Source organism: Muntiacus reevesi, chromosome 20 (genome assembly GCF_963930625.1).
Source record: "Muntiacus reevesi chromosome 20, mMunRee1.1, whole genome shotgun sequence".
NCBI lineage: Eukaryota > Metazoa > Chordata > Mammalia > Artiodactyla > Cervidae > Muntiacus > Muntiacus reevesi.
The window spans coordinates 2,423,935-2,438,943 of NC_089268.1; the positions used below are offsets into that span (position 1 = coordinate 2,423,935).

The window sequence follows — 15,009 nt, forward strand, 5'->3', positions numbered from 1 at the left end:
TGAAGAATCCCATGCCAGACCCTGGTCTTGGTGGGTAGGTCAGTAGGGACTCTAAGAAGACCTGACACTTTCCACTTTTACTCTAGAAATGGGGGAAGGGCTTTTCAGTTAGTGAAAATATATATGCCAAGCCAAGAAGCCATGAAAATATGCAGTGTTTATAGGAATAGTAAATATCACTGTAAATGGAATGTAAAAAGATGAAACTGAAAAGAGATAAGCAATCTGGACATTCTCTCTCTCAACAGGGCAGAGGAAGCACACATGAAAAAAGATAATAATTATCACTTTGAGCTATAAACCAAATCACATTAAATTACTGCCAAAAATAAAAATGCAAAGTGCTACACTTGAATCACTATTAATAATAAGAATGAAGACAAAGCAGAGCCACTAGTATTGAGAAACATATTTTGTGTTGTTTTACAAGTGATGATTATTTCCTGCTTGCATTTTTATGCTAGGAGTCCCTTGTGCCCAGCAGTTCGTGTTTGCTGAATTGAGGATGCAGGCAGGGTCCATGACAGCTGTATAGTCAACTGGCCCTTCCAGGCACCAGACACGCAGCTTGGATCTTCCTGGTACTGACCTCTGACCCAAGAAACTGGAGTTGTAGCTCCTCACCAAAAACATCAAGCTAACGGCAAATCCCCATCAAAGAGCATGTTCTGCTTTGAAGTCAGTAAACCTGAAGTTGCTTCCAGAGTAAATGGGAGAAGGAGACGTTAATTTCATGGGATCAAAGAGAAACTCTAAATATCAGGCATCATGGCCATCACAGCAGTGAGCACTCTGACAGACCCCAGAACCAAAAGGATGGAAGGAAATGATCAGCAGAAAGAGGGAGGCAACCCGGTCCCATCTATGCTGGATGGTCCATGGGATCATAAACACTAGAGAGTGAGGCGGGGTTAGGAAGCAGAGCCAAATAGAACATGCCATTAGGAAAGGGTGTGGAACAGAGGCTGAAGGTGGCCCCTGAGTGTGGGGTGGGTGGCGAGGGGGAGCCTCAGCTCCAGAAACACCCCTTGTCTGTGCGGGGTTATCAAAGTGGAACTGATAGCTCCACTGTTCCACAACTCATGCCCACGTCCATCCCTGCACCACAAGAACACTAAATTTCTACTCCCCCAGTTTATATATGTCCTTTCATCTTATAAGCACCATCCCTACCCCCTGTCTCACTGCCCACGACCTTTACTTTGAAAACTGAATGTCAAAAAGTCTCCTTTTCCAATGCAATCCCTCTATTCCCCATGCCCCATGATCATGTTACAATATGTTATATTTGCTTTGTACAATTGTATGACTTCTCATAAACTCCTGACAAAGAAATAAATAATCTCAGAAGCATCCTCCACATACAATCCAGTTCTCTGCAGACAAATAAATTCATATATGACAGGTGAGGGAATAAAGAAATCAATGTCTGAATAGTATGGTAGTCGTGAATACAAAATGAGGAAAAAAGACAGTTTTAAATCTTAGATCCAATATGTAATAGTTCTCGCAAACATCTACTTTCTCAAAGGTTTGGTTTCTTTCTTTTCTGAAGCAGTGAGGTTACTACTATACTGAATTCATTTGGTTAGAGTGGGAGTTGAATGAGAAAATGTTTCAGGAGGTCGGATCTGACATATTAAATATTCTGTGTGTGGTATATCTTATGGTCACACTTCTCTACAAAGGTAATCCTTTGATCAGGGACAGAATGAAGTATGACAAAAACCCCAAGATGTTCCCAGCCAACTGATTCTTCAGGTCACTCTTCCAGTTTTCTAGAAGATTATATTTTAAATTAATTTTTTTTTCATTTTTGTGTTCACTTAAAAAATACCAGTATATTCTAGACCTTCAAAATGGCAGCTGTAGATTTGATCCCCCATGTATTTCATGGAATGCTTTTATGCTTGTTTTTATGCTCAGATTGACTGCCAGCATCTTTTCTTTCATTGTCAGTGGGGAAAAGCCAGAAGACATTAAACATAAATGATGTTCAAAAGAAGTTTCCACAGCTGCGCAAGTAGAGAGAAAAGTGAGTCCCCATGGGGAGCAGGGAGCACGGGGACCACTACTCTCACCCGTGTTCCCAAAGGAGGATCGTTCCAGCTGCAGAAGACAGAACCATCAGTAACAGTAAATATAACTGCTCTTGATTTGAGCTCTGTTCATTTTATGAAGTGCTCACTATATAACAGGTACTCAGCTAACCTCTGAGAATCTAAGATTTAAAGGCTCATTTCCGGTCCTCCTCTGAAGTCGACCTTAAAATAACTGTAATATTATCAAGACTTTCCATAAAACCAGTGCTGCCTGCACAGATATTTAAAAAGCTGAAAAAGTCAAGTTCCACTTTCAATTTGGTGTTTAGAACACAACACTCCATCAAAAACTTCATTTGAGGAATAAACACCACTTACTGTAGGCACATCCATACACTTCAATCCGCATCCCAATCCTGCCTTTGGGGTTCCAGGTTAAGGGAAGGAAGCGCAAGAATCTGGCTTCGAAGGTCGGCTGGAGTCTATAGTGTACCACGCTGTCAGCATTTGTGTTTCCTGGGAAACCCTGAGAGAAAATGGAGAAAGGAATCACTGTGTCTGCATAATACCATCTTCCTGCTCTCACCTCACAGACTAATAATGAGCAAACGATGCTTCACTTTGCTAGTATGCAAATTCATGGCTACTATAGAGCAACTCTGCTAACATTTGAGGCATGTGACAATCTCTCTTCAATGCCTGGATTAGTCATCATCATCTAAACTTTCCTTATTTGTAGGGTAGTTTAAGCTTCAATGACTCCATTAAACTGGCTATAAACCTGCTGCTTTCAAAGACTTGCTTTTAGAAAGTTGCTCAGCCCCCACCTAAATCATTTCCTAATCTCCAAGTAGTCAAGACACACAACCTCACTTCCAGGACAAACAAGCACAATGCCAGCTTGAAGGATGTACAAAAGGAATCTGAGACCCTAAAATTTGAGAGGTGGGGGGATCTGACCAGTGTTCTAGTTCAAAATCCTTAACTTATAAATGCAAAAATGTTAATTACTTAGACATGTCCGACTCTTTGCAACCCCAGGAACTGTAGCCTGCCAGGGGATTTCCCAGGCAAGAATACTGGAGTGGGTTGCCATGCCCTCCTCCAGGGGATCTTCCCGACCAAGGGATTGAACCTGCGTCTCCTGCATTGCAGGCCGATTCTTCACTGCTGAGCCACCAATGCAAAATTCAAGCCTAAGAAAATGAAGAGTCTGTGCCGGCAGGATAGCTATTCTCCACTGTGACCAGGATGAGATCGTGGGGATTCAAATTTTGATCTGTGTTCACTGTGTGTGTCAGGCTGCCCCAAGTTATCTGCATTTAGGAGGTACTTGGGGAAACACAGCAATACCACCTGCCACAGATAAGAAGTGTGATTTCTCATCACGGGCATCTGGGTTCACACTAGAAAGGGTCAGCATGAGAGCAAAGAAACTTGTTATAAAAAAAAAAGAAAGAAAGAAACTTGTTATAAGAAGTATGGTGTTCCTTTTAATGTAAATATCAGAAGGCAGGGAAACCAAAAAATGGATGATGCTGCTGTATACACATACATCGATTATAGATATGTTACTAATGATACTAATGACTTATTCATTTTAAAAAGGCTTACATGTAGGCCATAAAGCTTGCATAAACACAGTACAATCTCCAACACACAGGAAGTGCATTCCAATGCAACTTCTCCAGTCATCCTGGCAAACCTCTCTTTAATACTCTTCACTGCTCTGCTGTTTAGTCACTTAGTTGTACCTGGCTCTTTGCGACTCCACGGAATGTAGCCTGCCAGGCTCCTCTGTCCATGGGATTTCCCAGGCAAGAATACTGAAGTGGGTTGCTTGCTTCAGGTGATCTTCCTGACCCAGGGATTAAATCCACTTCTCCTGCTTGGCAGGTGAACTCTTTACCACTTCCCAGGCTTCCCACCTGGGAAGCCCAGAGTTTACTGTGCGTGAGCTAAAGCTAAGTCGCTTCAGTCATGTCTGACTCTTTGCGGCCCCATGGACTGTAGCCTCTGTAGGTTCCTCTGTCCATGGGACTCTACAGACAAGAATACTGGAGTGGGTTGCCATTTCCTTCTCCAAAGAATCTTCCTAACCCAGAGAACAAACCTGCGTTTCCTGTGGCTCCTGGATTGCAAGTGTATTCTTTACCACTAAGCCCCTGGGGAAGCCCCAGAGTTTACTGTACTTTAAAAAATGATGGGTGGGTTTCAGATGAAATGAATCTAGCTCTCTCCTGTTATAGAATCTGCTTCCCTCTCACCTCTGCCATCTTGCCAATCTTGGTACATTAACAACTGTACATCAATCTATGTCCTGAAGTTTCATGACAATTTGAAAGGCCATCACAAGTCATCTGTAAAGAATTCCTTTTGTCTCTGCCTTCAGAGAGAAACCATGCGAAACCAGCAGGATCACACGGGACCTTCCTGGAAGAGGCTCCCCTGCACCATGCCCTCCACGTGCCTCCTGTCTATAGAGAAACTTTAGCTTCCTAGGCCCTCCCCGAGTCCCAAGGAGTAAATCTAATCATAGAAGTGAAAAAATGCAAAAAAAAAAAAAAAAGAAGAAACACCAAATAAAGCAAAATAACAAGTTTAGCCATTAAAGTTAAAGACCTTCAGGACCTCTTCAAGGGCCACAGATATTATTTTGAGCCATGTCCTTTGAGCTGTTTTGAAAATATAAAAACCTCCACCAAGTGGAAGAAGTTAACTGTATATGCTGCCCATAAGCACATAGATCCCAGACTGGTTGGAATCAGAAGGTTGATGATGTTGACTCTTGATTATCTCATCACCAACCAATCAGAAGAATGTCCATGAGCTGATCACATACGTCATAACCCCCTTTCCTTACCTGTCTTTAAAAATCTTTCCCTGAAAGCCACTGGGGAGTTTGGGTCTTTTTAAAAATGCATATATATTTATTTCTAATTGAAGTATAATTGGTTTACAGTACTGTGTTGGTTTCTGCCAAACATCAACATGGTTTGAGTCCTCAGACATACAGCAAATTCTCATTGGCTGTCTATTGTATATATGTTAATATATGTTTGCATGTTACTCTCTCCAAACATCCCACCCACTCTTTCCTCCCACCCCCACTGTGTCCGTAAGTCTGTTCTCTATGTCTGTCTCCACTGTTGCCCTGCAAATAATTTCATCAGTACCATCTTTCCAGATTCCATATATATATTAATCACTCCTTAAGCACTACCTACCGGGTCTCCTTGCTTGGGACCCTGCAATTAATGCTTTACTTTCCTTCGCCACAACTCAATGTCAGTAGATTGGCTTTACTGCATGTGGGCAAGTGGACCGAAGTTTGGTTAGGTAATGCAATTGGACCTGACCAGTTTAAGCTCTGAAAACAAAGTGTAAGGTCTCTTAGGTATATGTGTCTCTTTTGAAATCTACTGTCAAATGTTAAAGCTATCTAAATTCCACCAATTTGTTGGAACCAATAGCCAAAACATAAAACGTGGAGTTATTTTGGGGTGGGCTACCTTCAAATTCTGCACTCTTTGATCTCACAAAATTTTATTAATCAGAAATCAAAGATGTCACATAACAGACCTCCATTTAATAATAATAAATTCATGGAACAAAAAGAGGTTGATGCTTTCTCATGCTCACTTGCAGCAGAGGGACAAACCCACCTAACCTGCCATGCAGTTAACACAAACAGCCAGATGCATTTATGCCCCCAGAGAGCAAGATTCCTTAAATCAACCAGGAATGGTGTCTGCCTAGTTATTTAGCTTTGCAGAATGTTGGGCCAGGCTTAACAACCAGATCAAACCAAGCCAAACTGGTAATTAAGCTTGTGAACTGTCACCACCAGGGAGATTTCCTTGGCATAAACAAATGGAAGTAAGAAAAGAAAAAACTCAAATGTAACGAGAATGCATATTCCAGAGGTTGTGGTGCTGCCTCTTGGCTAATGAATGAAATGACACCATAAGGTCACTTGATTATTTATCTTGTTCAATGAAAGTAAAATCTTTGACCTAAGTCATCTTTTCTTTCCAATGTTAACAACTGCTATGCCAAAATCAGGTAAACCCTTTTCACCACCTCTCTACTCCAAAGAAGAACTCAAGAACATCCACCCCCCCCAACTTTATATTGGACCCCAGGCTGATATGTGTAGAAGGAGCATTTTCTCAGCTCCACCACTGCCTAGGATGTGGTACTAAGCTGATATTGCCTGTTGCAAGTCACAGTTCTTTTGTCTACAAAACCAGTTTGATAAAATGTGCTCTAAAGTTTGGAGTACTAATTGAGAAAAATGTCTGAAATGGAAGCCACTCATGGCCTACCTATAGGTAAATACTCCAGAAGTTACGGCTACAAGGACTACGGCCATGGCTGATATTGGGTTATTATTGTTGCATTTGGCAGAGACAGCTCATCTTGTCAGACTCTGCAAGCTGTTCTTAATATTTTATCTGATGTTCAATATCTAAACATTTGCCTGTGTGTGCTCAGTCATGTCCAACTCTTCGTGACCCCATGGACTGTAGCCCGCCAGTCTCTTCAGTCCATGGAATTTTCCAGGAAAGAATCCTGGAGTAGGTTGCCATTTCCTACTCCATAATATCTATGACATCCAAGTAAACTGGAAAGGAACATCACTTTCTACATTCACTATAATTCTAACATTATAATTGAAGCCAAGAAGTAAAGTTGATATTTATTTTAGCACAGCTAGGAAATGAAATTATTTCCTAGGAATGCTATTTAATTTTTTAAACTTTCCTTATACATTATTACTTCTTTCTGAAGTACTCTTTTATTGAATACAAACTATATTTCAGATTGCCATGATGGTAATACTCTACAACAAAAGGGATTTCTCTTTTTGTTTTATTGAAATTTAAGACAGAATACTCTTTGAGAAACACTTCAAGTGAGAATAATCAATGCTAATAGTCTATGAATAGAGGAGCTTAAGAATTTACTGTTTACAATTTCTGAGATCTGCATACAAAACATTCACTATACGTGATTTTAATCCTAATCAATATTTGGATTGTATGTATGTATGTATACATACATGTAGGCTTCCTGGTAGCTCAGCTGGTAAAGAATCTGCCTGCAATTCAGGAGACCCTGGTTTGATTCCTGGGTCTGGAAGATCCCCTGGAGAAGGGATAGGCTACATACTCCATTATTCATGGGCTTCCCTGGTGGCTCAGATGGTAAAGAATCTGCCTGCAATGCAGGAGACCTGGGTTCAATCCCTGGTTTGGGAAGATCCGCAGGAGGAGGGCATGGCAACCCACTCCAATATTCTAGCCCAAAGAATTTTCATGGACAAAGGAGCCTGGTGGGCTATGGTCACAGAGTCAGGCATGACTGAGCGATTAAGCACAGCACACATATACCTGTACCCACGTGATTATCTTAGATCATTCTAATTTTAGGAAATTACATTATTTTGTCTTATATAGAGGACTTCCCTGGTGGCTCAAATGGTAAAGCGTCTGCCTACAATGCAGGAGACCTGGGTTCAATCCCTGGGTTGGGAAATACAGAACTATCAATAGTTCCTTTGCAAATAAATAAGTGATACATTTCTTTAAGATACAGAAATTTAAGTGAAATTAATTTGGAGTAGAATGTATCTCTAGTAACACCCCACTCTGACATTTGGGGTTTATTACTGAAATGATCTCATATTTTTTACTACACTGACATTACTCTATTTCACATGTGGCATAATCTATCATCATATAATTTTGCTTTCATGTTTCCAGAACAGACATAAATGTGCAGGCCAAGCACAGAATGTCAGGAACAAAGGCCTGCTCTTGCCCTGTTCTAACAAGTAACAAAATGAAGCTTGTAGCAATAAGACTCTTTACCAGCTGAGCTACCAAGGAAGCCACTGGAGCCGCGGCTGTGTGGTGCTGGAGTGACTTTGAGGAGATATCCCACGTCCAAAGACAAAGGAGGAGCCCCAGCAGGACAGTAGGAGGGGTGAAATCGCGTTTAGAGTCAAACCCCATAACCAGAAGAGAAGCTCAGAAGGCTCAAACAAACCTTGTGCGCACCAGACCCAGGAGAAAGGGGCAGTGACCCCACGAGAGACTGACCCAGACTTGCCCGTGAGTGTCCAGGAGTCTCTGGCGGAGGCGTGGGGTGGGCGGCGGCCTGCTGTGTGGCTGGGGGCACTGAGTGTAGCATTCATTGCCATTATCTTCATCACCTCCACCATAGTTTGGCCTCAGGTCAAACAGCAGGGAGGGGACACAGCCCCAACCTTCACCAGAAAATTGGATTAAAGATTTACTGAGCATGACCCTGCCCATCAGAACAAGACCCAGTTTCCCCCTCAGTCAGTCTCTCCCATCAGAAAGCTTCCATAAGCCTCTTATCCTTCTCCATCAGAGGGCAGACAGACTGAAAACCACAATCACAGGAAACTAACCAATCTGATCACATGGACCACAGCCTTGTCTAACTGAAAGAAACTGTAAGCCATGCCATGTAGGGCCACCTAAGAAGGATGGGTCATAGTGGAGAGGTCTGACAAGACGTGGTCCACTGGAGAAGGGAATGGCAAGCCACTTCAGTATTCTTGCCTTGAAAACCCCATGAATAGTATGAAAAGGCAAAAATATAGGACATTGAAAGATGATCTCCCCAGGTCAGTAGGTGTCCAATACGCCACTGGAGATCAGTGGAGAACTAACTCCAGAAAGAATAAAAAGATGGAGCCAAAGAAAAACAACACCCACTTGAGGATGTCACTGGTGAAGGAAGTAAAGTCTGATGCTGTAAGAGCAATATTGCATAGGAACCTGGAATGTTAGGTCCATGAATCAAGGCAAATTGGAAGTGGTCAAACAGGAGATGGCAAGAGTGAACATTGACATTTTAGGAATCAGTGAGCTAAAATGGACTGGAATGGGTGAATTTAACTCAGATGACCATTATATCTACTACTGTGGGAAAGAACCCCTTAGAAGAAATGGAGTAGCCATCATAGTCAACCAAAGAGTCCAAAAGGCAGTACTTGGATGCAATCTCAAAAACGATAGAACAATCTCTTCATTTCCAATATCATTTTCAATATCACTGTAATCTAAGCCTATGCCCCTACCAATAATGCTGAAGAAGCTGAAGTTGAACAGTTCTATGAAGACCTACAAGACCTTCTAGAACTAACACCCAAAAAAATACGTCCTTTTAATTATAGGGAACTGGAATGCAAAAGTAGGAAGTCAAGAGATACCTGGAATAAGGGGCAAATTTGGCCTTGGAGTACAGAACGAAGCAGGGCAAAGGCTAACAGAGTTTTGCCAAGAGAACGCACTGGTCATAGGAAACACCCGCTTCCAACAACACAAGAGAAGGCTCTACACATGGACATCACCAGATGGTCAACACTGAAATCAGACTGATTATATTCTTTGCAGCCAAAGATGGAGAAGCTCTATACAGTTAGCAAAAACAAGACTGGGAGCTGACTGTGACTCAGATCATGAATGCATTATTACCAAATTCAGACTTAACTTGAATAAAGCGGGGAAAACCACTAGACCATTCATATGTGACCTAAATCAAATCCTTTATGACTATACAGTGGACATGACAAATAGATTCAAGTGATCAGATCTGATAAACGGAGTACCTGAAGAACTATAGATGAAGGTTCATGACATTGTACAGGAGGCAGTGATCAAGACCATCCCCAAGTAAAAGAAATGCAGAAAGGAAAAATGGTTGTCTCATGAGGCCTTACAAATAGCTATGAAAAGAAGAGAAGCTAAAGGCAAAGGAGAGAAGGAAAGATATACCCATTTGAATGCAGAGTTCCAAAGAAAAGCAAGGAGAGATAAGAAAGCCTTCCTCTGCAATTAATGCAAAGAAATAGAGGAAGACAATAGAAAGGGAAAGACTAGAGATATCTTCAAGAAAATTAGAGCTACCAAGGGAACATTTCAGGCAAAGATGGGCACAATTAAGGACAGAAATGGTATGGACCTAAACAGAAGCAGAAGATATTAAGAAGAGGTGGCAAGAATACACAGAAGAACTGAACAAAAAATATCTTCATGACCCAGATAATCATGATGGTATGTTCACTGGCTTAGAGCAAGACACCCTGGAATAAGAAGACAAGTGGGACTTAGGAAGCATCACTATGAACAAAGCTAGTGGAGGTGATGGAATTCCAGTTGAGCTATTTCAAATCCTGAAAGATGATGCTGTGAAAGTGCTGCACTCAATATGCCAGCAAATTTGGAAAACTCAGCAGTGGCCACAGGACTGGAAAAAGTCAGTCTTCATTCCAGTCCCAAAGAAACGCAGTTGCAAAGAACACTTAAACTACCTCACAATTGCACTCATCTCATCACTAGTAAAGTGATGCTCAAAATTCTCCAATCCAGACTTCAACAGTACGTGAACCATGGACTTCCAGATGTTCAAACTGGATTTAGAAAAGGCAGAGGAACCAGAGATCAAATTGGCAACATCTGCTGGATTATCAAAAAAGCAAGAGAGTTACAGAAAAGACATCTACTTCTGCTTTATTGACTATGCCAAAGCCTTTGACTGTGTGAACCACAACAAACTCTGGAGAATTCTTCAAGAGATGGAAATACCAGACCACCTGACCTGCATGCTAGTCAAGAAGCAACAGTTAGAACTGGACATGGAATAACAGACTGATTCCAAATCATGAAAGGAGTAAATCAGAGTTGTACATTGTCACCCTGCTTATTTAACTTATATGCAGAGTACATAATGAGAAATGCTGGACTGGATGAAGCATAAGCTGGAATCAAGATTGCCAGAAGAAATATCAATAGCCTCACGTATGCAGATGATACCACCTTTATGGCAGAAAGTGAAGAACTAAAGAGCCTCCTGATGAAAGTGAAAGAGGAGAGTGGAAAAGTTGGCTTAAAACCCAACATTCAGAAAACTAAGATCATGGCATCCAGTTCCATCAGTTCATGGCAAATAGATGGGGAAACAGTGGAAACAGGGGCTGGCTATATTTCTGGGCTCCAAAATCACTGCAGATGGTGACTGCAGTCATGAAATTAAAAGATGCTTGCTCTTTGGAAGAAAAGTTATGACCAACATAGACAGCGTATTAAAAAGCAGAGAGATTACTTTGGCAACAAAGGTCCATCTAGTCAAGGCTATGGTTTTTCCAGTAGTCATGTATGGATGTGAGAGTTGGACTATAAAGAAAGCTGAGCACAGAAGAATTGATGCTTTTGAGCTGTGGTGTTGGAGAAGACTCTTGAGAGCCCCTTGGATGGCAAGGAGATCCAACCAATCCATACTAAAGAAAATCAGTCCTGAATATTCATTGGAAGGACTGATGCTGAAGCTGAAACTCTGATACTTTGGCCACCTGATGCAAAGAACTGACTCATTGGAAAAGATCATGATGCTGGGAAAGATTGAAGGTGGGAGGAGAAGGCGATGACAGAGGATGAGATGGTTGGATGGCATCCCCGACTCGATGGACATGAGCCTGAGTAAACTCCAGGAGTTAGTGATGGACAGGGAGGCCTGGCCTGCTGCAGTCCATGGGGTCACAAAGGGTCGGACATGACTGAGTGGCTGAAATGAACTGAACTGAGGGAATAGGATGAAAATCCTCAAAGAGAAATCAGACACTGGTGCTTCCTCAGAAGTCCTACTGTAGGTTCAGAGATTAGATAGTGGGTGAGTCAATGGTAGACGGAATGAACATGTGGCCACAGGCTTCAACAAAATCTTTTCTCCATCTTGTTACCTGTGTGACCTTGTGGGAGTCAGTATTTCCGTGTGTAAAGTAGGAACAAGACTATCTATTCTGGAATTTTTATGAGTCAGTGTAAGGAATTTTAAAGGCTTATTATCTAATCATTTTCTTAATAGCATTATCCTGTTAGTTATCATAGAATTTTTAAAAAAGCCAGCACAATGTTTTCCATTATTGATCACCAGAACCTCTTTAGTTTGATATAGACTCAATTTTCAATAACTTAAGGGCATTCCAATTGAATATTTTAATGAGGTGATGGAATTCCAGCTGAGCTATTTCAAATCCTAAAAGATGATGCTATTAAAGTGCTGCACTCAATATGCCAGCAAATTTGGAAAATTCAGCAGTGGCCACAGTACTGGAAAATGTCAGTTTTCATTCCAATCCCAAAGAAAGGCAAAAACAAAGAATGTTTAAATTATCTCACAATTGTACTCATTTTATACTCTAGCAAAGTAATGCTCAACATTCTCAAAGCTAGGCTTCAACAGTATGTGAACCAAGAACTTCCAGATGTTCAAGTTGGATTTAGAAAAGACAGAAGAACCAGAGATAAAGTTGCCAACATTTGCTGGATTATAGAAAAAGCAAGATAATTCCAGAAGAACATCTACTTCAGCTTTGTTGCCTACCCTAAAGCCTTTGACTATGTGGGTCACAACAAACTTTGAAAAATTCTTAAAGAAATGGGAATACCAAACCACTTGCCTCCTGAGAAACCTGTATGCAGGTTAACAAGCAACAGTTAGAACCAGACATGGAACAAAGGACTGCTTCCAAACTGGGAAAGGAGTATATCTAGACTGTATATTGTCACTCTGCTTATTTAACTTATATGAAGAGTACATCATGCGAAATACCAGGCTAGATGAAGTACAAGCTGGAATCAAGATTGTGGGAAGAAATATCAATAACCTCAGAGATGCAGATGACACCACCCTTATGTCAGAAAGGAAAGAGGAGCCAAAGAGCAAGCAAGTCACCAAGCAAAAAACCAAAACAAAAGCAAAGCAAAAAGAGACAGCCATCTCCATGAGTCCCACCACCTTCTCCTGCAGCAAGAGGGAAACTAGCTGCCCCATAGCAGAGCGCAGCTACACCACACAGGAATCCACAGCATCTGGGCCTGGAATAATCCAAAAACCAGGGCCAATGCAGGTATGTGAAATGAAGTCCTAAATCCTACTTTTAATTGACATGTTTTTGTTAACCACTGTATTGTTTAAACTGCAATGTAAGCATTAAAGACATATCATTGAAATCAAATATTTTTTAAAGACACTGCTAAAGTTACAGGTTTTTACTGTTTTTTTCCCTCATGCTTGAAATAATCTAGGATGAAAGATGGACTTCCCAGGGGGCGCAAAAGAACCCACCTGCCAATGCAGGAGGCACAAGAAATGAGGGTTCAATCCCTGGGTCAGCAAGATCCCCTGGAGAAGGAAATGGCAACCCACTTCAGTATTCTTGCCTGGGAAGTCACATGGACAGAGGAGCCTAATGGGCTACAGTCCATAGGACCGCAAGAATCGGACATGATTTAGCAACTGAACCACCAGGATGAAAGACAACTCACCCTTCCCACACAGCAAAAGCACGGGCCAGGTTTCTCAATATTCTTTCTTTCCCAATCTTTCTAAATGATCAGGAAGAAAACATTTTAGAAGACATTTGGAAACATGTTTGGGAGGGGGACAAAGAGGTTGAAAAGAGATTTTTAAAAAGCCAGGAAAAATTATTTCCAATGACATTAAGACCATATTTTTAGAATCAATGTGTTGTTATTGAAAACAGTGCCAGAACACTGCAAATAAAACTACATGTAATTTGATACATGGGCACAAATTTAGTTTTGATAAATAAACTAGCTTCCAGTATTTCAAGAGTAACCTACAAGAATAAAACATAGTTAGTGTTATAAGGAATGCCTCAAATGAGTATTGGATGGTGTGCATACTCTGTTGGGAGCTTCAAGGAATTAAATAAAGTAATAAAATTAAAGGAAGTGAAGTATTTAACTCTGAGTGTATATCATTTTGAGACTATTGGGATAATAGCACTAACCCAGTGCCTGCTGTATACATTGAAAATAGGAATATGTAAATTGGGGGATTTGTATAGAATTAGGAAGATTTCCATTAAGAAGTTCTGCTGACTTAAAGTGATACCAACATGAGTCTAGTTCAACATTAAAATACTTCGAATGATAGGGAATGGGCCCAACTCCATGCCACCCCCAAATTTATAGGTTGAAATCCTAACCCCCAGTATCACAGACTGGGACTGTATTTGAAGAAAGGGTCACTAAAGATGTGACTAGCAGTGAAATGAGGCCATTAGCACCAGCCCTAATTCGATCTGACTGGCGTCCTTACTAGAAGAGGAAGTCTGAACACAGAGGTGTCAGGGAAGCCTGACGCAGTGGAGAGGCCAACGGTTGTGAGCACACACAAGAAGGGGCCATGTGTTAGCCACGCAGAGAGGTCCCAGAGAAAAACCACCCTGTCCACACCTTAGCCTGGGACTTCTAGACACCAGAAGAGTGAAAACTGATTTTTGTTGTTTAAACCATCTGAATGTGGTCTTTTGTGACCGTAGGTGGAGCAAAACAATACTCTTAGCTTCTGGCCTGGGCTCTGGTGGTCTTGCTGAGTGCCTTGGATCAGTGAGTTCCTTATGGACTTCTTATTTCTACAGGAATACGAAAAACATGTAAGAAACTTGAGACTGTTCAGTTTTATGTCATATATTTACAGATGAGATTGAAGCACAGAGATATTAAGATCATTTATGAATTCTTTTCCCACTGGAATATCTTGAAGAAATATTTTTCTTCTCTACCATATCTGTAAATCAGTACTTTCTAAAACAAATCTCTTAAACTTCCTAAAAGCTTATTCTTTATCAAATTTCACTTTAGTTGCAAGAAATACTGAAAATCTTTAACAAGTAAAGCTAGAAATTTTAGCATTTCAAAACCATCACATTTCTACAAACCTTTAACATATATATGGCACTCTTTAGTTGTCTTTCAAAATCAGTCCATGAAAGTTGCGATACTTACTGTCACAAGAATGTACATACCCTTAGGGTTCTCTCTCTCTCCTCTTTTCTCCCTCCCTTCTTTTCCCTCTTTCTCTCCCTTTCTCTCATCCCTCTCTATTCCTTTATTACTGGGTG

The 15,009-nt window shown here is 41.1% G+C and overlaps 1 protein-coding gene across 1 annotated transcript in view; it reads right to left on the minus strand.

Annotated features, from left to right (window-relative positions):
• Nucleotides 1-15,009, minus strand: part of LOC136151439 (contactin-associated protein-like 3) — a 160,525-nt gene that overhangs the window by 109,121 nt on the left and 36,395 nt on the right. Inside the window, exon 2 of the mRNA XM_065912556.1 lies at nt 2,421-2,568. Within this exon, the coding sequence (XP_065768628.1) occupies nt 2,421-2,568 (148 nt within the window). The remainder of the gene's footprint in view (nt 1-2,420; nt 2,569-15,009) is intronic.